The sequence below is a fragment of the Bombina bombina genome, chromosome 6 (assembly GCF_027579735.1).
Source record: "Bombina bombina isolate aBomBom1 chromosome 6, aBomBom1.pri, whole genome shotgun sequence".
In the NCBI taxonomy this organism is placed as follows: Eukaryota; Metazoa; Chordata; class Amphibia; order Anura; family Bombinatoridae; genus Bombina; species Bombina bombina.
This window is the reverse complement of record NC_069504.1, coordinates 101,449,095-101,475,542: the sequence shown is the minus strand read 5'-3', so window position 1 is coordinate 101,475,542 and position 26,448 is coordinate 101,449,095. Positions and strand designations below refer to the sequence as shown.

General features: G+C 42.0%; 1 protein-coding gene across 3 annotated transcripts in view; it reads left to right on the top strand.

The window, feature by feature from the left end:
• Nucleotides 1-26,448, top strand: part of PHTF2 (putative homeodomain transcription factor 2) — a 522,887-nt gene that overhangs the window by 301,645 nt on the left and 194,794 nt on the right. For all 3 annotated transcript variants that reach the window (XM_053716525.1, XM_053716526.1, XM_053716524.1), the window contains one exon: nucleotides 7,269-7,427. In XM_053716525.1, coding sequence (XP_053572500.1) covers nucleotides 7,269-7,427 — 159 coding nt within the window. The remainder of the gene's footprint in view (nucleotides 1-7,268; nucleotides 7,428-26,448) is intronic.

The window sequence follows — 26,448 nt, the reverse complement described above, 5'->3', positions numbered from 1 at the left end:
GGATTTCAGACAAACATCTTCCTTGTTTGTTGTTTATTCTGGTAAAAGGAGAGGTCAAAAAGCAACTTCTACCTCTCTATCTTTTTGGCTTAAAAGCATCATCAGATTGGCTTATGAGACTGCCGGACGGCAGCCTCCTGAAAGAATCACAGCTCATTCCACTAGGGCCGTGGCTTCCACATGGGCCTTTAAGAACGAGGCTTCTGTTGATCAGATATGTAAGGCAGCGACTTGGTCTTCACTGCACACTTTTACCAAATTTTACAAATTTGATACTTTTGCTTCTTCTGAGGCTATTTTTGGGAGAAAGGTTTTGCAAGCCGTGGTGCCTTCCATCTAGGTGACCTGATTTGCTCCCTCCCATCATCCGTGTCCTAAAGCTTTGGTATTGGTTCCCACAAGTAAGGATGACGCCGTGGACCGGACACACCTATGTTGGAGAAAACAGAATTTATGTTTACCTGATAAATTACTTTCTCCAACGGTGTGTCTGGTCCACGGCCCGCCCTGGTTTTTTAATCAGGTCTGAGGATTTATTTTCTTTAACTACAGTCACCACGGTATCATATGATTTCTCCTATGCAAATATTCCTCCTTTACGTCGGTCGAATGACTGGGGAAGGCGGAGCCTAGGAGGGATCATGTGACCAGCTTTGCTGGGCTCTTTGCCATTTCCTGTTGGGGAGGAGAATATCCCACAAGTAAGGATGACGCCGTGGACCGGACACACCGTTGGAGAAAGTAATTTATCAGGTAAGCATAAATTCTGTTTTTCACATGCGACCTCTTCAGCTCTGTATGCTGAACCAATGGTGCAGGGATTACTCAAAGATATCTCAATTAATATCTTTAAACCGATTATACGACACTCTCTGACTTGGTGGACAGATCACCATTGTTTAGTTCAGGGGGCTTCTTGTTCTTCCGACCTGGACTATAATCTCAACAGATACAAGTCTTACAGGTTGGGGAGCTGTGTGGGGGTATCTGACGGCACAAGGGGTTTGGGAATCTCAGGAGGTGAGATTTCCGATCAATATTTTGGAACTCCGTGCAATTTTCTGAGCTCTTCAGTCTTGGCCTCTTCTGAAGAGAGAGTTGTTCATTTGTTTTCAGATAAACAATGTCACAACTGTGGCATACATCAATCATCAAGGAGGGACTCACAGTCCTCTGGCTATGAAAGAAGTATCTCGAATTTGGTTTGGGCGGAATCCAGCTCCTGTCTAATCTCTGCGGTTCATATCCCAGGTATGGACAATTGGAAAGCGGATTATCTCAGTCGCCAAACGTTGCACCTCGGCGAATGGTCTTCACCCAGAGGTATTTCCTCAGATTGTTCAAATGTGGGAACTTCCAGAAATAGATCTGATGGCTTCTCATCTAAACAAGAAACTTCCCTGGTATCTGTCCGGATCCCGGGATCCTCGGGCGGAGGCAGTGGATGCATTATCTCTTCCTTACAAGTGTCATCCTGCCTATATCTTTCCGCCTCTAGTTCTTCTTCCAAGGGTATTCTCCAATGTTCTAAAGGAATGCTCGTTTGTCCTGCTGGTAGCTCCAGCATGGCCTCACAGGTTTTGGTATGCGGATCTTGTCCGGATGGCCTCTTGCCGGCTGTGGACTCTTCCGTTAAGACCAGTCTTTCTGTCTCAAGGTTCTTTTTTCCATCAGGATCTCAAAACCTTAGTTTTAAGGTGTGGAGTTTGAACGCTTGATTGTTGGTCAAAGAGGTTTCTCTGACTCTGTGATTGATACTATGTGACAGGCTCGTAAATCTGTATCTAGAGAGATATATTATAGAGTCTGGAAGACTTATATTTCTTCAGGATGGTTTAGATAAAGGTTTGTCCGCAAGTTTCTTGTAAGTCAAATCTCTGCTCTTTCTGTTCTTTTTCACAGAAGGATTGCTAATCTTCCTGATATTCATTGTTTTGTACAACCTTTGGTTCGTATAAAACTTGTCATTAAGTCAATTTCTCCTCCTTGGAGTTTGAATTTGGTTCTGGGGGCTCTTCAAGCTCCTCCTTTTGAACCCATGCATTCTTTGGTCGTTATATAACTTTCTTGGAAAGTTTTGTTTCTTTTGGCCATCTCTTCTGCCAGAAGAGTCTCTGAATTATCTACTATTTTTTGTGAGTCTCCTTTTCTGATTTTGCATCAGGATAAGGCGGTGCTGCAAACTTCTTTTGAATTTTTTTACCTAAGGTTGTGAATTCTAACAACATTAGTAGAGAAATTGTGGTTCCTTCATTATGTCCTAATCCTATGAATTCTAAGGAGAAATCATTGCATTCTGTGGATGCTGTTAGAGCTTTGTAATATTATGTTGAAGCTACTAAGTCTTTCCGAAAGACTTCTAGTCTATTTGTCATCTTTTCGGTTCTAGAAAAGACCAGAAAGCTTCTGCCATTTCTTTGGCATCTTGGTTGAAATCTTTAATGTTGAGTCGGGTAACCTATGTTGAGTCGGGTAACACTCCGCCTCAAAGGATTACAGCTCATTCTACTAGGTCAGTTTCTACTTCCTGGGCGTTTAAGAATGAAGCTTCGGTTGATCAGATTTGCAAAACAGCAACTTGGTCCTCTTCGCATACTTTTACTAAATTCTACCATTTTGATGTGTTTTCTTCTTCTGAAGCAGTTTTTGGTAGAAACGTACTTCAGACAGTGGTTTCAGTTTGAATCTTCTGCTTATGTTTTTTCATTAAATTTTATTCTGGGTGTGGATTATTTTCAGCAGGAATTGGCTGTCTTTATTTTATCCCTCCCTCTCTAGTGACTCTTGTGTGGAAAGATCCACATCTTGGGTAATCATTATCCCATACGTCACTAGCTCATGGACTCTTGCTAATTACATGAAAGAAAACATAATTTATGTAAGAACTTACCTGATAAATTCATTTCTTTCATATTAGCAAGAGTCCATGAGGCCCGCCCTTTTTTGTGGTGGTTTTGATTTTTTTGTATAAAGCACAATTATTCCAATTCCTTATTTTATATGCTTTCGCACTTTTTTCTTATCACCCCACTTCTTGGCTATTCGTTAAACTGAATTGTGGGTGTGGTGAGGGGTGTATTTATAGGCATTTTAAGGTTTGGGAAACTTTGCCCCTCCTGGTAGGAATGTATATCCCATACGTCACTAGCTCATGGACTCTTGCTAATATGAAAGAAATGAATTTATCAGGTAAGTTCTTACATAAATTATGTTTTTTTGACTCGTGAAACATATCATTACATACAACTGTATGATATTAAACAAAACACAAAACAAACAGCGGTTAAACTGATTAACACCGCTGTCTTTCAGCATACACCTATCTCACTAAGAGAAACAGTTTTTAATAAAGCAATTATATAGCCTACACACATATTAGATACTTAACTAAGTATTTCTAAAAATTTAACTGCCCTTAATATGGCCTCTTATTTGAGTAGTCAGTAACTGCATATACTGTATGTTTGCAAATATAGGTTGTATATCCATACAGAGTATATAACGATAGACTTATAATGCTAACATTCACTGATATTATTTAACACTGATAATACTCTATCTAAACATATATACATTAATGAATACTCTTTACATGTCTGCTTTCTTAAAGGCACATTCAATCTTTCACTTTTGTATATTACCCAATATACACCATCCCAGCAACATCCCATAAGCTACAACTAACAGCATTATCCTATTACCTTGACTCAATATATTAATCGCTGCTGTGGCAAGGTTATTTCCATGATGTGGAGAGGACATTTCTATAGGATACATAGATCCAGGATCTCATTCCCAGAAGTTAATAAGATCATATTCTGAGTTCAGCCCATCTGGCACTCTGGTCCTAAGTCTATGTATCCAATAGACCTCTCTCTTGGCCAATAATCTCTCTCTATTAACTCCCCTCTCTTTACATTTTACCATTTTAATGATTGTCCACCTCAGAGAGTTGACTCTTTTGTTGTGTAACTGTTTAAAGTGCTGTACCAGTGGGGTGGTTAACTTTCCAGCCTTTATGTTGGATAAATGCTCCCTTATTCTGTCTCTGGTCTCCCTCGTCGTGAGACCTGTATATTGGATACCACAATCAACACATGTGAGCAGATATACAACATAAATCGTTCTGCAATTTAAACATGCAAAAATGTTTACATTTTTCCCCAGTAACTGTGCTTTCAAAGCCCATTCCTGGCTGTAAATGTTTGCATGCTGTACATTGTAAATAACTACACCTGTATGTGCCTTTAGGCCCAAGCTGTGTTGGAGCTAGCATATTTCCAAGGCTTATTTCTCTTCTGAAAGCATACCTGCAACCTTTTGCAACCACTTCCACCAGGCCATCATCTGCCTTGAGCATATGGAAATGTTTCCAAATTATATTACAGACCTGGTGGAACTGGCTGCTACTCTGGGTTATGAAGGACGCCCCCTCAAAGTTGCTCTTCTCTTTGGTTTAAGAAACTCCTTCCTATCCATTGCCGCTATGCTTTTTCTTTAGGCCACAATTTCACCTCTTTTGTTGCCCCTTTCACAGAACCTCTCCTCCCAGTCCAGACCTTGTCTCTCAAACTCATTATCCATTGTGCAATTTCTCCTGAGTCTAATGAATTGTCCTTTCAGGACTGATTTAAATACACGTTTTGGATGACTGCTCCAGGCATGTAGGAGGGTATTTCCTGCGATAGGCTTCCTTGGTAATAACTCTACCTTTCTTAATGCCCTCTAGGGTGACATCTAGAAAGTTTATTGTATTGCCCCCACATTCATGGGTGAACTGAATCCTAACCTTATCATTCAATTCCTGCACAAAGCGTATTGCTTCAACCTCTGTGCCCTTCCAGACAACTAGGAGGTCGTCAATATACCTTCTGTAATAGATTATTTTACTCTTCCAATGCTCACTACATCCAAAAAAAGGTTTGCGTATGAGGGGGCAAATTTATTTAATGCACTTTCAAATTTAATATTATAACCACCAAAAAATTGTGGTAAGTGGATTCTCTGTGAGTCTCTTAACCCCTTGGTGACCGAGGACGTGTCAGACACATCCTACAAAAACTGACAAGGACCAAGGACGTGCTTGGCACGTTCTCTGGGGTCTCAAGCACTGGAAGCGATCATGATCGCTTCCAGATGCTTTCAGGGTATTGCAGCGATGCTTCAATGTTGAGTGGCAGGAGCATGTAATTAGTGAATGCCACTTTGGAGAGGGGGGGGATTAGGGTTGGGAAATGGATCTGAGAGGGTGGTTAGGGTATTGGGGGGGGGGCAGCTACACTACAGAAAAGGGTGTTTTGAAAAAACAAAATGAAAAACTGGCCAAAATGTATTGCAAAGTGGGTACTTGCAGACTGCTGCCAGTACCCAAGATGGCGGCAAGTAGGTAGAGGGGGGGTTTAGGGAGGTTGGGGGCTAAGGGCAGATTCTACACTGCAACATTTATATAAAAAAAACAACCTTTTATTTTATTAGTGATAGATTTTCTGCCAGTACTTAAGATGGGGATGATAATTGTGGGGTGGGGGAGGGAAGAGAGCTGTTTGAGAGTGGTCAGGGAGGGATCATGCGTTGGGATGTGTCAGGCTGGAGGCTGATTTCTACATTAAAGCTAAAATTAACCCTACAAGCTACCTAATTAACCCCTTCACTGCTGGACATAATACAAGTGTGGTGCACAGCGGCATTTAGCAGCCTTCTAATTACTAAAAAGCAATGCAAAGCCATATATGTCTTTATACTGAACAATTTTTTTTATTTGATCGCATTTGGCGGTGAAATGGTGGCATACAATATACCAAAATGGGCTTGGATCAATACTTTTGGTTTTCTGCTATATACATACATACATACATGTGAAGGTTATTCAGGGATGTTCCAATGTAACATTGCTAATTGTTTTGTTTTTTTAAAATAGTTTGGAAATAGCTAAGTGCTACTTGTGCTTATCGCCCTATAACTTGCAAAGAACATGTAAACATTGGGTATTTCTAAACTCAGGACAAAATTTAGGTGTGTGTTTTTACATTTTTTCATCATATTTTATAATAATTTTTTTATAGTAAATTATATGATATGATGGAGATAATGATATCTTTAGAAAGTCAATTTAATGGCAAGAAAAACTGTATATAATATGTGTAGGTACAGTAAATGAGTAAGAGGGAAATTACAGCTAAACTCAAACACAGTAGAAATGTAAAAATAGCATTGGTCCTTAATGGTAAGAAAATTAAAAAGTGTTGTGGTCACTAAGGGGTTAAAGGAACAGTCAACACAGTAGATTTGCATAATCAACAAATGCAAGATAACAAGACAATGCAATAGCACTTAGTCTGAACTCCAAATGAGTAGTAGATTTTTTTTCTGACAATTTTAAAAGTTATGTCTTTCCGCTCCCCCTGTACCATGTGACAGCGATCAGCCATTCACAAATGCATACACGTACCATGTGACAGCCATCAGCCATTCACAATTGCATACACACTTATTCTTGCACATGCTCAGTAGGAGCTGGTGACTCAAAAAGTTTAAACATAAAAAGACTGTGCACATTTTGTTAATGGAAGTAAATTGGAAAGTTGTTTAAAATGGCATGCTCTATCTGAATAATGAAAGTTTAATTTTGATTGAGTGTCCCAATTTTTTTGTTTTTATGATTCAGATAGAACAAAAAATGTGATGACAATTCACTCGGTAGCCAGGGCCAAAAGCTTATTCACTACACTTACCCAATTATCTCCTATTAATCAGCAGGTTACCTTTTTTTTTTCTTTTTTATTACATTCATTTTAATTATTTCAAAGTGATATAAAGTACATTTTATGAAAATTATAAAATAATTATCTAGTTCGCACTTTAATGAATGAAACAATACTAGGGAAGCAATGAATATAAAATACCATAAATATTTATAAGGTTTGTGTATTTTTATTTGTTTTACTTCCTTAGTTTTGTATATTTTATTAATGTTGGTTGCAATTTTTGTATAATAATTTTATATTTTTAATAAAAACATGTTAAATGGTTTATCTAATTTTCTTGTCTGTAGGAGCTCTCTATTTATGTTTAGAGTACTGGGATATATCCTAAAATTCTATAAGGGATTGAGCCACTTATATAGTACTCAAACCTCTAGGCAAGATTTCCAGAGCTCCTCCATCATCTCGTCATTATTGCTTATTATATACAGTGTGTGTGTGTGTGTGTGTGTGTGTGTAATTGAGTGCTTTCTTTAACAATAATTGTTTTACTCTTCTTTATTAAAGGGTCTGCTTTCGCAAAGGCGAAGCCCGAAAGTCCTTGGACATCACTAACAAGGAAAGGAATAGTCCGTGTTGTGTTCTTTCCTTTTTTCTATAGATGGTGGCTTCAGGTCACTTCAAAGGTCATATTCTTTTGGTTGCTACTTTTATACCTCCTACAAGGTAAGACATTTGCAATAACAGACTTTTACCTTGCTTGAATTTTGTTCTGTTCTTATTAAACTGGAAGCATACGTATAAATGTGTTAATATGTTGATAAATAGACACAGGCAAAAAAAAGTCATCCGATTCAGTTTGTCAGAATTTCATGCGTGGAATGCTATTAGTTTGTCAGAATATTCAGACGTGAAATTCTTTTGGAAACTAAATTCGTTTAATTGCATTGACGCCAATGGGAAACACACAAAACATTAATTTTAGCAATGACATTACATTGCTTGCATATGCCAACAATTGAAAGATTCTAACTGCTAAGTGTGACAGAAGAACATGCAGGGACTAGACCAATTTTTACAAAGAGAATTCAAACAATGAATTGAAAAGCATTTGATAATTACAGTAATATCAGTTATTTACTAGTACTACCTCTTCCTACCACCCTATTGTCTCCCCCTTCTAACCTTTCACTTCCCACCACTACAATCGTCTGTAAATCTTTTTTTTTTTTTCTCAACTCTCATTCTTTTTCAAATACAGACTCTGCACTGGTAGTGACAGTGCTGGTGGCTGTGGTACTACTGGTGATGGTGGTGGTGGCGGCAGCCGGAAACATAGTACACTTTGACCTACTAACAATTTCTCCAACATAGGTGTGTCCGGTCCACGGCGTCATCCTTACTTGTGGGATATTCTCTTCCCCAACAGGAAATGGCAAAGAGCCCAGCAAAGCTGGTCACATGATCCCTCCTAGGCTCCGCCTTCCCCAGTCATTCTCTTTGCCGTTGTACAGGCAACATCTCCACGGAGATGGCTTAGAGTTTTTTAGTGTTTAACTGTAGTTTTTATTATTCAATCAAGAGTTTGTTATTTTAAAATAGTGCTGGTATGTACTATTTACTCTGAAACAGAAAAGAGATGAAGATTTCTGTTTGTAAGAGGAAAATGATTTTAGCAACCGTTACTAAAATCGATGGCTGTTTCCACACAGGACTGTTGAGAGGAATTAACTTCAGTTGGGGGAACAGTGAGCAGACTTTTGCTGCTTGAGGTATGACACATTCTAACAAGACGATGTAATGCTGGAAGCTGTCATTTTCCCTATGGGATCCGGTAAGCCATTTTTATTACAGAAAGAAAAAAAGGGCTTCACAAGGGCTTTTAAGACTGTAGACATTTTCTGGGCTAAATCGATTTATATATAAGCATATTTTATACTCCATAGCCTTGAGGAATTATTTTAATCTTGGGAATTATGTAAAATAACCGGCAGGCACTGTATTGGACACCTTATTCTCTAGGGGCTTTCCCTAATCATAGGCAGAGTCTCATTTTCGCGCCTCTATTGCGCACTTGTTTTTGGGAAGCATGACATGCAGATGCATGTGTGAGGAGCTCTGATACATAGAAAAGACTTTCTGAAGGCGTCATTTGGTATCGTATTCCCCTTTGGGCTTGGTTGGGTCTCAGCAAAGCAGATACCAGGGACTGTAAAGGGGTTAAATATAAAAACGGCTCCGGTTCCGTTATTTTAAGGGTTAAAGCTTCCAAATTTGGTGTGCAATACTTTTAAGGCTTTAAGACACTGTGGTGAAATTTTGGTGAATTTTGAACAATTCCTTCATACTTTTTCACAATTGCAGTAATAAAGTGTGTTCAGTTTAAAATTTAAAGTGACAGTAACGGTTTATTTTAAAACGTTTTTTGTACTTTGTTATCAAGTTTATGCCTGTTTAACATGTCTGAACTACCAGATAGACTGTGTTCTGAATGTGGGGAAGCCAAGGTTCCTTCTCATTTAAATAGATGTGATTTATGTGACACAAAATTTAGAGAAAATGATGCCCAAGATGATTCCTCAAGTGAGGGGAGTAAGCATGGTACTGCATCATCCCCTCCTTCGTCTACGCCAGTCTTGCCCACACAGGAGGCCCCTAGTACATCTAGTGCGCCAATACTCCTTACTATGCAACAATTAACGGCTGTAATGGATAATTCTATCAAAAACATTTTAGCCAAAATGCCCACTTATCAGCGAAAGCGCGACTACTCTCTTTTAGAAAATACTGAAGAGCATGAGGACGCTGATGATATTGGTTCTGAAGCGCCCCTACACCAGTCTGAGGGGGCCAGGGAGGTTTTGTCTGAGGGAGAAATTTCAGATTCAGGGAAAATTTCTCAACAAGCTGAACCTGATGTGATTACATTTAAAATTAAATTGGAACATCTCCGCGCTTTGCTTAAGGAGGTGTTATCTACTCTGGATGATTGTGAGAATTTGGTCATTCCAGAGAAACTATGTAAAATGGACAAGTTCCTAGAGGTCCCGGGGCCCCCCGAAGCTTTTCCTATACCCAAGCGGGTGGCGGACATTGTAAATAAAGAATGGGAAAGGCCCGGTATACCTTTCGTCCCTCCCCCCATATTTAAAAAGTTGTTTCCTATGGTCGACCCCAGAAAGGACTTATGGCAGACAGTCCCCAAGGTCGAGGGGGCGGTTTCTACTCTAAACAAACGCACCACTATACCCATAGAAGATAGTTGTGCTTTCAAAGATCCTATGGATAAAAAATTAGAAGGTTTGCTTAAAAAGATGTTTGTTCAGCAAGGTTACCTTCTACAACCAATTTCATGCATTGTTCCTGTCACTACAGCAGCGTGTTTCTGGTTCGATGAACTAGAAAAGGCGCTCAATAATAATTCTTCTTCTTATGAGGAGATTATGGACAGAATTCATGCTCTCAAATTGGCTAATTCTTTCACCCTAGACGCCACTTTGCAATTGGCTAGGTTAGCGGCGAAGAATTCTGGTTTTGCTATTGTGGCGCGCAGAGCGCTTTGGCTAAAATCTTGGTCAGCGGATGCGTCTTCCAAGAACAAATTGCTTAACATTCCTTTCAAGGGGAAAACGCTGTTTGGCCCTGACTTGAAAGAGATTATCTCTGATATCACTGGGGGCAAGGGCCACGCCCTTCCTCAGGATAGGTCTTTCAAGGCCAAAAATAAACCTAATTTTCGTCCCTTTCGCAGAAACGGACCAGCCCCAAGTGCTACGTCCTCTAAGCAAGAGGGTAATACTTCTCAAGCCAAGCCAGCCTGGAGACCAATGCAAGGCTGGAACAAAGGAAAGCAGGCCAAGAAACCTGCCACTGCTACCAAGACAGCATGAGATGTTGGCCCCCGATCCGGGACCGGATCTGGTGGGGGGCAGACTCTCTCTCTTCGCTCAGGCTTGGGCAAGAGATGTTCTGGATCCCTGGGCGCTAGAAATAGTCTCCCAAGGTTATCTTCTGGAATTCAAGGGACTTCCCCCAAGGGGGAGGTTCCACAGGTCTCAATTGTCTTCAGACCACATAAAAAAACAGGCATTCTTACATTGTGTAGAAGACCTGTTAAAAATGGGAGTGATTCATCCTGTTCCATTAGGAGAACAAGGGATGGGGTTCTACTCCAATCTGTTCGTAGTTCCCAAAAAAGAGGGAACATTCAGACCAATCTTAGATCTCAAGATCCTAAACAAGTTTCTCAAGGTTCCATCGTTCAAAATGGAAACCATTCGAACAATTCTTCCTTCCATCCAGGAAGGTCAATTCATGACCACGGTGGATTTAAAGGATGCGTATCTACATATTCCTATCCACAAGGAACATCATCGGTTCCTAAGGTTCGCATTCCTGGACAAGCATTTCCAGTTTGTGGCACTTCCGTTCGGATTAGCCACTGCTCCAAGAATTTTCACAAAGGTACTAGGGTCCCTTCTAGCGGTGCTAAGACCAAGGGGCATTGCAGTAGTACCTTACTTGGACGACATTCTGATTCAAGCGTCGTCCCTTCCTCAAGCAAAGGCTCACACGGACATTGTCCTGGCCTTTCTCAGATCTCACGGGTGGAAAGTGAACGTAGAAAAAAGTTCTCTATCTCCGTCAACAAGGGTTCCCTTCTTGGGAACAATAATAGACTCCTTAGAAATGAGGATTTTTCTGACAGAGGCCAGAAAATCAAAACTTCTAAACTCTTGTCAAATACTTCATTCTGTTCCTCTTCCTTCCATAGCGCAGTGCATGGAAGTAATAGGTTTGATGGTAGCGGCAATGGACATAGTTCCTTTTGCGCGAATTCATCTAAGACCATTACAACTGTGCATGCTCAGTCAGTGGAATGGGGACTATACAGACTTGTCTCCGACGATACAAGTAGATCAGAGGACCAGAGATTCACTCCGTTGGTGGCTGTCCCTGGACAACCTGTCACAGGGGATGAGCTTCCGCAGACCAGAGTGGGTCATTGTCACGACCGACGCCAGTGTGGTGGGCTGGGGCGCGGTCTGGGGACCCCTGAAAGCTCAGGGTCTTTGGTCTCGGGAAGAATCTCTTCTCCCGATAAATATTCTGGAACTGAGAGCGATATTCAATGCTCTCAAGGCTTGGCCTCAGCTAGCAAAGGCCAAGTTCATACGGTTTCAATCAGACAACATGACGACTGTTGCGTACATCAACCATCAGGGGGGAACAAGGAGTTCCCTGGCGATGGAAGAAGTGACCAAAATCATTCATTGGGCGGAGACTCACTCCTGCCACTTGTCTGCAATCCACATCCCAGGAGTGGAAAATTGGGAAGCGGATTTTCTGAGTCGTCAGACATTTCATCCGGGGGAGTGGGAACTCCATCCGGAAATCTTTGCCCAAATTACTCAATTGTGGGGCATTCCAGACATGGATCTGATGGCCTCTCGTCAGAACTTCAAGGTTCCTTGCTACGGGTCCAGATCCAGGGATCCCAAGGCGACTCTAGTAGATGCACTAGTAGCACCTTGGACCTTCAAACTAGCTTATGTATTCCCGCCGTTTCCTCTCATTCCCAGGCTGGTAGCCAGGATCAATCAGGAGAGGGCTTCGGTGATCTTGATAGCTCCTGCATGGCCACGCAGGACTTGGTATGCAGACCTGGTGAATATGTCATCGGCTCCACCATGGAAGCTACCTTTGAGACGAGACCTTCTTGTTCAAGGTCCGTTCGAACATCCGAATCTGGTCTCACTCCAACTGACTGCTTGGAGATTGAACGCTTGATCTTATCAAAGCGAGGGTTCTCAGATTCTGTCATTGATACTCTTGTTCAGGCCAGAAAGCCTGTAACTAGAAAAATTTACCACAAAATATGGAAAAAATATATCTGTTGGTGTGAATCTAAAGGATTCCCTTGGGACAAGATAAAAATTCCTAAGATTCTATCCTTTCTTCAAGAAGGTTTGGAGAAAGGATTATCTGCAAGTTCCTTGAAGGGACAGATTTCTGCCTTGTCTGTGTTACTTCACAAAAAGCTGGCAGCTGTGCCAGATGTTCAAGCCTTTGTTCAGGCTCTGGTTAGAATCAAGCCTGTTTACAAACCTTTGACTCCTCCTTGGAGTCTCAATTTAGTTCTTTCAGTTCTTCAGGGGGTTCCGTTTGAACCCTTACATTCCGTTGATATTAAGTTATTATCTTGGAAAGTTTTGTTTTTGGTTGCAATTTCTTCTGCTAGAAGAGTTTCAGAATTATCTGCTCTGCAGTGTTCTCCTCCTTATCTGGTGTTCCATGCAGATAAGGTGGTTTTACGTACTAAACCTGGTTTTCTTCCGAAAGTTGTTTCTAACAAAAACATTAACCAGGAGATAGTCGTGCCTTCTTTGTGTCCGAATCCAGTTTCAAAGAAGGAACGTTTGTTGCACAATTTGGATGTTGTTCGTGCTCTAAAATTCTATTTAGATGCTACAAAGGATTTTAGACAAACATCTTCCTTGTTTGTTGTTTATTCTGGTAAAAGGAGAGGTCAAAAAGCAACTTCTACCTCTCTCTCTTTTTGGATTAAAAGCATCATCAGATTGGCTTACGAGACTGCCGGACGGCAGCCTCCTGAAAGAATCACAGCTCATTCCACTAGGGCTGTGGCTTCCACATGGGCCTTCAAGAACGAGGCTTCTGTTGATCAGATTTGTAAGGCAGCGACTTGGTCTTCACTGCACACTTTTACTAAATTTTACAAGTTTGATACTTTTGCTTCTTCTGAGGCTATTTTTGGGAGAAAGGTTTTGCAAGCCGTGGTGCCTTCCATCTAGGTGACCTGATTTGCTCCCTCCCTTCATCCGTGTCCTAAAGCTTTGGTATTGGTTCCCACAAGTAAGGATGACGCCGTGGACCGGACACACCTATGTTGGAGAAAACAGAATTTATGTTTACCTGATAAATTACTTTCTCCAACGGTGTGTCCGGTCCACGGCCCGCCCTGGTTTTTTAATCAGGTCTGATAATTTATTTTCTTTAACTACAGTCACCACGGTATCATATGGTTTCTCCTATGCAAATATTCCTCCTTTACGTCGGTCGAATGACTGGGGAAGGCGGAGCCTAGGAGGGATCATGTGACCAGCTTTGCTGGGCTCTTTGCCATTTCCTGTTGGGGAAGAGAATATCCCACAAGTAAGGATGACGCCGTGGACCGGACACACCGTTGGAGAAAGTAATTTATCAGGTAAACATAAATTCTGTTTTTATGACAGAATAATATAATTTTATATTAAATAGCTACAAGATGTCCATTGATAAATTAAGCCAAAGCCAGTTCTGTGTTGTATCCAGCTGGTTTTATAACATTTTTTAGTTTGTTATTGAAATGCATATTTAGTGTATTCAGAATATTTTGTCTGTTCTTTATATTAGAGTATAAGTGGGGTTTTGTTTTTTTATATTCTGTTTTTTTCTATATTTTGGTCACTACAAATGCATGTATACTTCTGCTGTAGCCATATGCTCTTTTATTATCCTAAATCAGTCTGTGCCTCACCTCACATTTAATTTTGTTTGTATTTTGTACAATATTCTCAAAGCAAACTACTAAGAATATGCACACACACATGCCCCTACCTGTATAAATAGCGCTATCATAATCAATGTAAAAAAATAATTTACATTTTATTTTTATTTTTTATCATAATTTATTTGTATAGCACCACCAAATTCAGTAGTGCAGGGGGTATATAATGACAGACTTGTAGCAAAATACAGATATATAATAACAGACTAAACAAATTCGTACAGAATGAGGGCCTGTGCCGAAGAGCTCACAGTCTACTACTTACTAGTTCAGAACTAGTATAAATTTCAGTGTGTGTGTATTATATGAAGACCACTGTAGTCAAATATTAAAATTAGGGAACTCTGAATAATTGTCATTTGACTCATCATTCCCTGTTAGTTTGGCAGGAACAATGAACATACCCCGGTTTGCCTGGTTTTGATTCAGTGCTTACATTAATTTTGGCACATTGAGTGTTCACAATGAAACTATTTCTATTTATGGAAGTAAAAGTCAGGCTGTATAAGGCAGCTACAAATGTGTAAAATGTTCTAGAAACAAAGACTCAAAGGTGCATCATAATGCCAAAATGACTTGCTTAATTTTCACAAATTGTGTGTGTAACCCACAGAAATGTAGCTGCAACATACTTAAATTCCTAAACAGGAATCGTATGGTGCTTGGCAGCTATTTTTGTATGCCGTTCCTAATAGGCTCACCAGCCACCAGCTGAGTTTTAGAGATCAATTTCTAACCTTTCTGAAATTGCTGGTTTTGCAGAAATGGAGACGAATCATGACAGACAATTATGAATTGCTTTGCTTTAGTCCAAACACAATGTCACCAAAGCTTAGATGATCATGGGAAGATCTTCTGCTGGAATCTGGTGCTTGATTTTGACTATATTTCCTTCTTAATACAGAGAGAGTCCACAGCTGCATTCATTACTTGTGGGAAATACAGAACCTGGCCACCAGGAGGAGGCAAAGACACCCCAGCCAAAGGCTTAAATACCTCCCCCACTTCCCTCATCCCCCAGTCATTCTTTGCCTTTCGTCACAGGAGGTTGGCAGAGAAGTGTCGGAAGATTTCAGAGTAGTTCCTTAGAGAGGGTATCTGCCCTTAGAGATAGGACTCGAGTTTTAAGTAGTCTTGTCAGCCTCTCAGTGAGAGCATTGATGAAAGTTAAGTCTAGAGATGCAGGGAGAGTCTTTCTGCGAAATCATCCAGACTCATTAACAGATCCTTAAAGGGACACTGAACACAATTTTTTTCTTTTGTGATTCAGATAGAGCATGCAATTTTAAGCAACTTTCTTATTTACTCCTATTAGCAATTTTTCTTTGTTCTCTTGCTATCTTTATTTGAAAAAGAAGGCATCTAAGTTTTTTGTTTGTTTCAGTACTCTGGACAGCACTTTTTTATTGGTGGATGAAATTATCCACCAATCAGCAAGGACAACCCAGGTTGTTCACCAAAAATGGGCCGGCATCTAAACTTACATTCTTGCAGTTCAACTAAAGATACCAAGAGAATGAAGAAAATTTGATAATAGGAATAAATTAGAAAGTTACTTAAAATGTCATGCTCTATCTGAATCACAAAAGAAAACATTTGGGTACAGTGTCCCTTTAAAGGGACAGTCTAGGTCAAAATAAACTTTCATGATTCAGATAGAGCATGTAATTTTAAACAATTTTCCAATTTACTTTTATCACCAATTTTGCTTTGTTCTCTTGGTATTCTTAGTTGAAAGCTTAACCTAGGAGGTTCATATGCTAATTTCTTAGAGCTTGAAGCCCACCTCTTTCAGATTGCATTTTAACAGTTTTTCACCACTAGAGGGTGTTAGTTCACGTATTTCATATAGATAACACTGTGCTAGTGCATGAGAAGTTATCTGGGAGTAGGCACTGATTGGCTAGACTGCAAGTCTGTCAAAAGAACTGAAAAAAGGGGCAGTTTGCAGAGGATAGATACAAGAAAATCACAGAGGTTAACAGTATATTATTATAACTGTGTTGGTTATGCAAAACTGGGGAATGGGTAATAAAGAGATTATCTATCTTTTAAAACAATAAAAATTCTGGTGTAGACTGTCCCTTTAAGCAATCAGCGTTGACGAGTTTCGCTGCCTGCTTTCTTCACTCAAGTCCATGTCAGAAGCGCTGCTGCAATCTGTCAAACTTGAAGGACTGTGTCACTGTTCCACGGCATAGATTCCTTTAAGATCATTTAAATTTTTACACACATGTTAACGATAGAAGACAGGGTCACAGTGGAACTCCCTTATCTTTATGGAATCAGGGGTTAATATCTCCTGAGGGGTATTGAACAGTGTTTTTTTTTATTCATATTTGTTATGTGATGTCGGCTACTTATGTGTAAGAGACGTTTGGGCTCATAGGCTGATATGGAACGTACAGGTTATTTTTCATTTTGAGAGCTGCACAGTTTTATTAAGCTGGCACGCTTTTTCCTTAGCAGGGGCGGTCCTGCATCAGGCACCATGTCACCGGGAGTGATCACATTGTTTTCCATTTCCGATTCCTGACCAAGTATCTGCGGAGAGGAGCCAACTTCTCTACCTGTCTGGGTCATAAGGAGGTGGTGAGTGCCCCAGCCATTAGGGGTAGAAGGTGCCAGTTGTTCTTTCTATAATTTAAATTAGACCAGTTATGGAGGATTCTGATTTTTTTAAATGCCTGTGTATATTGTGAGGAGGCCCGGGTAGCCCAGCCCTCTCAATTTTGTTCCGTATGCTGCAATAGGGTGTTCTCATCAACCAATGTTGAGATGTTAGAGACCACTGAGCTGTCCGCCTCTGAGGATTCCTCATCCAGTGAGATGTGCTCCCTAGAATCTTCTGTTCCTACACATGCAGTTTCCCTGAGTACCGCTGCTCCTTAGCCTGAAGGTGTTTTTTTTTTCCACCAGAGGTTACTGCGCAGTTCCGCATGGCCATCTCTACAGCATTAGCGATTTTACCTCTTCCTGCTACGTTCAAGCGAAGGGTTAATCCATGCACTCCTGCCCAGGGACCTTTGTGTAAAATGACGATTGTATCCGATCCGTCATTTGGGGATGCAGTTCTTTCTGAGGCTTCAGAGGTAGAACCTCCAGGGTCGGAGTTTGCTGACTTGATTCCTCCAACTGAGGAGGATTTAGCATTTAGATTTAGAATGGCACGCCTGCGTTTACTTCTGAGAGAGGTTTTGGCAATGTTAGAGGTTCCCAGTACTGATCTGTCAGTTGAATCTCAGCCCTCTAAAGCAGATAGCGACCTTGACTAGACGAGTGGAGAGGGATGGAGATTCTATTCCTTATCGTCTAGATATATATTTTTATTTGTTATTTAGAATCACAGTTCCGAGCCCTATGGAGGGTTTGTGTCGTATGACAGGCTGGACCTGTTTTTGTTTGCACACTCCTTTTGGCTATCTTTTGTGCGCTTGCTTATTTTCTTTTGCTATTCCGTTTCGGATATTTTTTTGTTTTTAGAGCTCTGGGTTGTCGTAGAAACTCCTTTTTAGGAAAACTTTTTTGTCACATGAGATTTTTGGTACCAACGACTTTGATGGTCGCGATTGTTGGAGACTTGGTGGAAGCATCTAGGTCTCTGTTTGGGGTGAAGGTTCCCTCAATAATTTCAAGACAAAATATAAGTCTCGGAGCTTATATTTCTTTATTTAGATTATTCTGTTTTTCTAGCATTGCTGGAACTTAAGAATTCTGTTTAGCCCTTGAGTGTTCTGGCAGATATGTTGTATCCTAGATGACAGACAGGACCTGTTTTGGATACTAGTTAAGTCTGCACTTTCTTCTACACAAGAGAATGAGTTATTTCTAGCTATTACAGTCTAGGCAGAGCAGGTCCATCTATCCTAGATGACAGACAGGACCTGTTTTAGGTACTATCTTGGATGGGTGCTTGATGCTGGGTCATGTTGGATTCAGGGGTCCTTGAAGCTGGAGCTAGGCTTCACATGCTGTTTTTCTGGGCAAGTTTTTTTCCTCTCTTGGGGGGGGGGGGGGGGGGTCTGGGATTTAATGTGGCAGTATCCTGCTTCCAGATTTTACAGTAGCTCCCAGGTCTTGGGGTTCTGGTTTTCTTACCATCGTCTGCTAGTTGACTTTTAGGGATTTTCTCTTGTATTTTCGATCCTTAGAGTTGGATCTAGACCTGAGTTTCTGGTGTAGGCACCAGGGTGGACCATTGGATGCTGATTTGTTCTTATAGACTGGAAGTTTTTTTCCTTAGATCTTACAAAGTTAGTTTACCGCATTTCGGGTTATGCCCTTTAGTCCCTTTCTGGCCTTCACTGTGGTGGAGGGTGAGGTATTTAGCCGAGGCTGAGACTTCAGCAAGGCGTTTTCTCCAACATAGGTGTGTCCGGTCCACGGCGTCATCCTTACTTGTGGGATATTCTCTTCCCCAACAGGAAATGGCAAAGAGCCCAGCAAAGCTGGTCACATGATCCCTCCTAGGCTCCGCCTACCCCAGTCATTCTCTTTGCCGTTGTACAGGCAACATCTCCACGGAGATGGCTTAGAGTTTTTTAGTGTTTAACTGTAGTTTTTATTATTCAATCAAGAGTTTGTTATTTTGAAATAGTGCTGGTATGTACTATTTACTCAGAAACAGAAAAGAGATGAAGATTTCTGTTTGTATGAGGAAAATGATTTTAGCAACCGTCACTAAAATCCATGGCTGTTCCACACAGGACTGTTGAGAGCAATTAACTTCAGTTGGGGGAACAGTGAACAGTCTCTTGCTGCTTGAGGTATGACACATTCTAACAAGACGATGTAATGCTGGAAGCTGTCATTTTCCCTATGGGATCCGGTAAGCCATGTTTATTACGATCGTAAATAAGGGCTTCACAAGGGCTTATTAAGACTGTAGACTTTTTCTGGGCTAAATCGATTCATTATTAACACATATTTAGCCTTGAGGAATCATTTTATCTGGGTATTTTGATATAATAATATCGGCAGGCACTGTTTTAGACACCTTATTCTTTAGGGGCTTTCCCAAAGCATAAGCAGAGCCTCATTTTCGCGCCGGTGTTGCGCACTTGTTTTTGAGAGGCATGGCATGCAGTCGCATGTGAGAGGAGCTCTGATACTTAGAAAAGACTTTCTGAAGGCGTCATTTGGTATCGTATTCCCCTTTGGGCTTGGTTGGGTCTCAGCAAAGCAGATACCAGGGACTGTAAAGGGGTTAAAGTTCAAAACGGCTCCGGTTCCGTTATTTTAAGGGTTAAAGCTTCCAAATTTGGTGTGCAATACTTTTAAGGCTTTAAGACACTGTGGTGAAAATTTGGTGAATTTTGAACAATTCCTTCATGTTTTTTCGCAATTGCAGTAATAAAGTGTGTTCAGTTTAAAATTTAAAGTGACAGTAACGGTTTTATTTTAAAACGTTTTTTGTACTTTGTTATCAAGTTTATGCCTGTTTAACATGTCTGAACTACCAGATAGACTGTGTTCTGAATGTGGGGAAGCCAGAATTCCTATTCATTTAAATAAATGTGATTTATGTGACTATGACAATGATGCCCAAGATGATTCCTCAAGTGAGGGGAGTAAGCATGGTACTGCATCATTCCCTCCTTCGTCTACACGAGTCTTGCCCACTCAGGAGGCCCCTAGTACATCTAGCGCGCCAATACTCCTTACTATGCAACAATTAACGGCTGTAATGGATAATTCTGTCAAAAACATTTTAGCCAAAATGAACACTTATCAGCGTAAGCGCGACTGCTCTGTTTTAGATACTGAAGAGCATGACGACGCTGATAATAATATTTCTGAAGGGCCCCTAACCCAGTCTGATGGGGCCAGGGAGGTTTTGTCTGAGGGAGAAATTACTGATTCAGGGAACATTTCTCAACAAGCTGAACCTGATGTGATTGCATTTAAATTTAAGTTGGAACATCTCCGCATTCTGCTTAAGGAGGTATTATCCACTCTGGATGATTGTGACATGGTCATCCCAGAGAAACTATGTAAAATGGACAAGTTCCTAGAGGTGCCGGGGCTCCCAGAAGCTTTTCCTATACCCAAGCGGGTGGCGGACATTGTTAATAAAGAATGGGAAAGGCCCGGTATTCCTTTCGTCCCTCCCCCCATATTTAAAAAATTGTTTCCTATGGTCGACCCCAGAAAGGACTTATGGCAGACAGTCCCCAAGGTCGAGGGAGCGGTTTCCACTTTAAACAAACGCACCACTATAACCATAGAGGATAGTTGTGCTTTCAAAGATCCTATGGTTAAAAAATTAGAAGGTTTGCTTAAAAAGATGTTTGTTCAGCAAGGTTACCTTCTACAACCAATTTCATGCATTGTCCCTGTCGCTACAGCCGCATGTTTCTGGTTCGATGAGCTGATAAAGGCGGTCGATAGTGATTCTCCTCCTTTTGAGGAGATTATGGACAGAATCAATGCTCTCAAATTGGCTAATTCTTTCACCCTAGACGCCACTTTGCAATTGGCTAGGTTAGCGGCTAAGAATTCTGGGTTTGCTATTGTGGCGCGCAGAGCGCTTTGGTTGAAATCTTGGTCGGCTGATGCGTCTTCCAAGAACAAGCTACTTAACATTCCTTTCAAGGGGAAAACGCTGTTTGGCCCTGACTTGAAAGAGATTATCTCTGATATCACTGGGGGTAAGGGCCACGCCCTTCCTCAGGATCGGCCTTTCAAGGCAAAAAATAAACCTAATTTTCGTCCCTTTCGTAGAAACGGACCAGCCCAAGGTGCTACGTCCTCTAAGCAAGAGGGTAATACTTCTCAAGCCAAGCCAGCTTGGAGACCAATGCAAGGCTGGAACAAGGGAAAGCAGGCCAAGAAACCTGCCACTGCTACCAAGACAGCATGAAATGTTGGCCCCCGATCCGGGACCGGATCTGGTGGGGGGCAGACTCTCTCTCTTCGCTCAGGCTTGGGCAAGAGATGTTCTGGATCCTTGGGCGCTAGAAATAGTCTCCCAAGGTTATCTTCTGGAATTCAAGGGACTTCCCCCAAGGGGGAGGTTCCACAGGTCTCAGTTGTCTTCAGACCACATAAAAAGACAGGCATTCTTACATTGTGTAGAAGACCTGTTAAAAATGGGAGTGATTCATCCTGTTCCATTAAGAGAACAAGGGATGGGGTTCTACTCCAATCTGTTCATAGTTCCCAAAAAAGAGGGAACGTTCAGACCAATCTTAGATCTCAAGATCTTAAACAAGTTTCTCAAGGTTCCATCGTTCAAGATGGAAACCATTCGAACTATTCTTCCTTCCATCCAGGAAGGTCAATTCATGACCACGGTGGATTTAAAGGATGCGTATCTACATATTCCTATCCACAAGGAACATCATCGGTTCCTGAGGTTCGCATTCCTGGACAAACATTACCAGTTCGTGGCGCTTCCTTTCGGATTAGCCACTGCTCCAAGGATTTTCACAAAGGTACTAGGGTCCCTTCTAGCTGTGCTAAGACCAAGGGGCATTGCTGTAGTACCTTACTTGGACGACATTCTGATTCAAGCGTCGTCCCTTCCTCAAGCAAAGGCTCACACGGACATTGTCCTGGCCTTTCTCAGATCTCACGGATGGAAAGTGAACGTGGAAAAGAGTTCTCTATCTCCGTCAACAAGGGTTCCCTTCTTGGGAACAATAATAGACTCCTTAGAAATGAGGATTTTTCTGACAGAGGCCAGAAAAACAAAACTTCTAGACTCTTGTCGGATACTTCATTCCGTTCCTCTTCCTTCCATAGCTCAGTGCATGGAAGTGATCGGGTTGATGGTAGCGGCAATGGACATAGTTCCTTTTGCGCGCATTCATCTAAGACCATTACAACTGTGCATGCTCAGTCAGTGGAATGGGGACTATACAGACTTGTCTCCGAAGATACAAGTAAATCAGAGGACCAGAGACTCACTCCGTTGGTGGCTGTCCCTGGACAACCTGTCACAAGGGATGACATTCCGCAGACCAGAGTGGGTCATTGTCACGACCGACGCCAGTCTGATGGGCTGGGGCGCGGTCTGGGGATCCCTGAAAGCTCAGGGTCTTTGGTCTCGGGAAGAATCTCTTCTACCGATAAATATTCTGGAACTGAGAGCGATATTCAATGCTCTCAAGGCTTGGCCTCAGCTAGCGAGGGCCAAGTTCATACGGTTTCAATCAGACAACATGACAACTGTTGCGTACATCAACCATCAGGGGGGAACAAGGAGTTCCCTAGCGATGGAAGAAGTGACCAAAATCATTCTATGGGCGGAGTCTCACTCCTGCCACCTGTCTGCTATCCACATCCCAGGAGTGGAAAATTGGGAAGCGGATTTTCTGAGTCGTCAGACATTGCATCCGGGGGAGTGGGAACTCCATCCGGAAATCTTTGCCCAAGTCACTCAGCTGTGGGGCATTCCAGACATGGATCTGATGGCCTCTCGTCAGAACTTCAAAGTTCCTTGCTACGGGTCCAGATCCAGGGATCCCAAGGCGGCTCTAGTGGATGCACTAGTAGCACCTTGGACCTTCAAACTAGCTTATGTGTTCCCGCCGTTTCCTCTCATCCCCAGGCTGGTAGCCAGGATCAATCAGGAGAGGGCGTCGGTGATCTTGATAGCTCCTGCGTGGCCACGCAGGACTTGGTATGCAGATCTGGTGAATATGTCATCGGCTCCACCTTGGAAGCTACCTTTGAGACGAGACCTTCTTGTTCAGGGTCCGTTCGAACATCCGAATCTGGTTTCACTCCAGCTGACTGCTTGGAGATTGAACGCTTGATTTTATCGAAGCGAGGGTTCTCAGATTCTGTTATCGATACTCTTGTTCAGGCCAGAAAGCCTGTAACTAGAAAGATTTACCACAAAATTTGGAAAAAATATATCTGTTGGTGTGAATCTAAAGGATTCCCTTGGGACAAGGTTAAGATTCCTAGGATTCTATCCTTCCTTCAAGAAGGATTGGAAAAAGGATTATCTGCAAGTTCCCTGAAGGGACAGATTTCTGCCTTGTCGGTGTTACTTCACAAAAAGCTGGCTGCTGTGCCAGATGTTCAAGCCTTTGTTCAGGCTCTGGTTAGAATTAAGCCTGTTTACAAACCTTTGACTCCTCCTTGGAGTCTCAATTTAGTTCTTTCAGTTCTTCAGGGGGTTCCGTTTGAACCCTTACATTCCGTTGATATTAAGTTATTATCTTGGAAAGTTTTGTTTTTAGTTGCAATTTCTTCTGCTAGAAGAGTTTCAGAATTATCTGCTCTGCAGTGTTCTCCTCCTTATCTGGTGTTCCACGCAGATAAGGTGGTTTTACGTACTAAACCTGGTTTTCTTCCAAAAGTTGTTTCTAACAAAAACATTAACCAGGAGATTATCGTACCTTCTCTGTGTCCGAAACCAGTTTCAAAGAAGGAACGTTTGTTGCACAATTTGGATGTTGTTCGCGCTCTAAAATTCTATTTAGATGCTACAAAGGATTTTAGACAAACATCTTCCTTGTTTGTTGTTTATTCCGGTAAAAGGAGAGGTCAAAAAGCAACTTCTACCTCTCTCTCTTTTTGGATTAAAAGCATCATCAGATTGGCTTACGAGACTGCCGGACGGCAGCCTCCCGAAAGAATCACAGCTCATTCCACTAGGGCTGTGGCTTCCACATGGGCCTTCAAGAACGAGGCTTCTGTTGATCAGATATGTAGGGCAGCGACTTGGTCTTCACTGCACACTTTTACCAAATTTTACAAGTTTGATACTTTTGCTTCTTCTGAGGCTATTTTTGGGAGAAAGGTTTTGCAAGCCGTGGTGCCTTCCATTTAGGTGACCTGATTTGCTCCCTCCCTTCATCCGTGTCCTAAAGCTTTGGTATTGGTTCCCACAAGTAAGGATGACGCCGTGGACCGGACACACCTATGTTGGAGAAAACAGAATTTATGTTTACCTGATAAATTACTTTCTCCAACGGTGTGTCCGGTCCACGGCCCGCCCTGGTTTTTTTAATCAGGTCTGATAATTTATTTTCTTTAACTACAGTCACCACGGTACCATATGGTTTCTCCTATGCAAATATTCCTCCTTAACGTCGGTCGAATGACTGGGGTAGGCGGAGCCTAGGAGGGATCATGTGACCAGCTTTGCTGGGCTCTTTGCCATTTCCTGTTGGGGAAGAGAATATCCCACAAGTAAGGATGACGCCGTGGACCGGACACACCGTTGGAGAAAGTAATTTATCAGGTAAACATAAATTCTGTTTTTTTATTCTGTCTTAGCAGACTTACATGGAATAACGGTTGGGGGAATCGATCTCCAGTGTTCTTTCCAGATCTCCCTGTCCTGAGGGATTTTTCTTTTAAGCTCTCCCGGGGCGATTTTGACTTTGTCACTTCCCTATCAGTGGGGAGAGAGTGTCCTATGGGGGTCCGTGGATCAGGAGTTTCCTTCTGATAATTCCTAAGGTTCCTCAGCCGAGCATTCTGCTCTGAGGATTTGGTCTTTTGGGTTTGTACTCAGTGGGTAGATCTCTTGTTGAGGAGATTTCCTCCTACATAGTCGGGAGTTTCTCATGTTTGGTTGTGGGCAGAGACCCACTAAGGATCATTGTCCGCAATCCACTCTATGAGCGTGCTCTTTAGAAACGGATGTTCACTAAAATCATTCCTTTGATCTGACTATCAGAAGGGTTCGAATGTTTGTATCTGAATGGGGAATCCGATCGAGATTCTCAGGGCGTCCGTACCTATCCCAGGTTCCCCTTAAGGGGTCGTGGTCAGGGATCTTCAGACAGAGCTAATGGATCCTTAACGGTGCTTGGAAGGTCTATTTTAACTTTCTTCTTTTTCGGCCATGTCACTCTTGTCAAGGATGGCCCGATCCTTGCAGGAGCAGACGTCCGTGAGACTGATTGCTCTGTTTATGCCCACGGTTTAGGGGCTTCATCGCCATGGGAGTTACCTTGTTGCAGGAATCTGCTGGGTCAGGCCCCTTAGCATCCTGGGATCTTATACTTCTGAGACGGATTGCGAGAGGTTGCCTGGTCTTAGCCGAGAGAGGATTTTTTTCTGAAAGGTTACGGTCATTTCCTTCAGTGCGTAGCTGGCCTCTCGTCATCTATCATATGTGTGGAGGATCCCCCTTTGTCGGGAGGAAATGGATCGTCCTGGCTCTCTACTGAGTTCCAGTTTTTTTTTTTCTTTATTTTCATCCAGGATGATCTGGAGAAGGGCCTTCCTAGCTAGTTACTTGTTTGAGCAATCTTTTTTGGTGCAGCTAGCTGTACTAGCATGATGGTTAGCTTAGCTGCCTAGCTAGCGAAAGGTTGCAGGTTGAATACAGCTGCAGTTCCTTGCCCCTTGAATGTGGGCTCGCAAGCAGTTTTTAAGATACTCTGTTTGTTCTTCTGTTCCAGAGGTTCATTGAACTTCCAGGAGTTAAGTTCCTTTTGCAAGGGCGCTGACTGCGGTCATGCCGGTGAGGTCAATCTACTTCTCCTTCTTGGAGTTTAGTCTTTATTTTTAGGGAGTTGCATCGGGTTACTTTTGTACCTGTGCAGGAGGTGGTCTTTGAATTTTTTCTTCAGTGATCTCTTCCGGCTGTAGATTGTTTTCTATGTGCCATAATCTCTGTTACAATCTTGCAATACATACTCCTTAAAAGGGTTTTCCTTTATAATAAGGCTGTGTTACGAGATTTGTTAGTAGTCCCCCCCCTAAGATTTTTATTTTTCTATGTCATATTCCTTTTCTAAATGGGAAAAGGTTTTTCCCCTTTCGGGGAATCATGCCTTGATGTTCCTTTCAGACTACATTAGAATAGACAGTTTGTTTTCTGTTGTATATTTGTATTTGGGAAGTGCAAGGGTTTAGAGACTTAGTTGACTTCCTTATTGTTAGTGGACGAGTGTTTTTACGCTTGACCTAGGAGACAGCGGGACACTAGCCTCCTCAGGGGTCTATGGCTCAGTTTGAGAACTGTGACGTCATCTTGGGTATCTTGCATGAGATCTCTATGGTTCTGATTGTTGGGCGGCTGCTTGGTCCTCCCAGCATTCTTTTTTCTTTTCCTTTTTGCTTTTGTTGAAGCAGCCTTCGGGAGAATGGTGTTGTTGCAGGCTGTGGTGCCCTCAGATTTGTGCCGCCCCTTCTGTTTACCCTCCCGTTAGCATTCAGTGTCCTCTGTAGCTTGGTTATAATTTCCCACAAGATATGAATGCA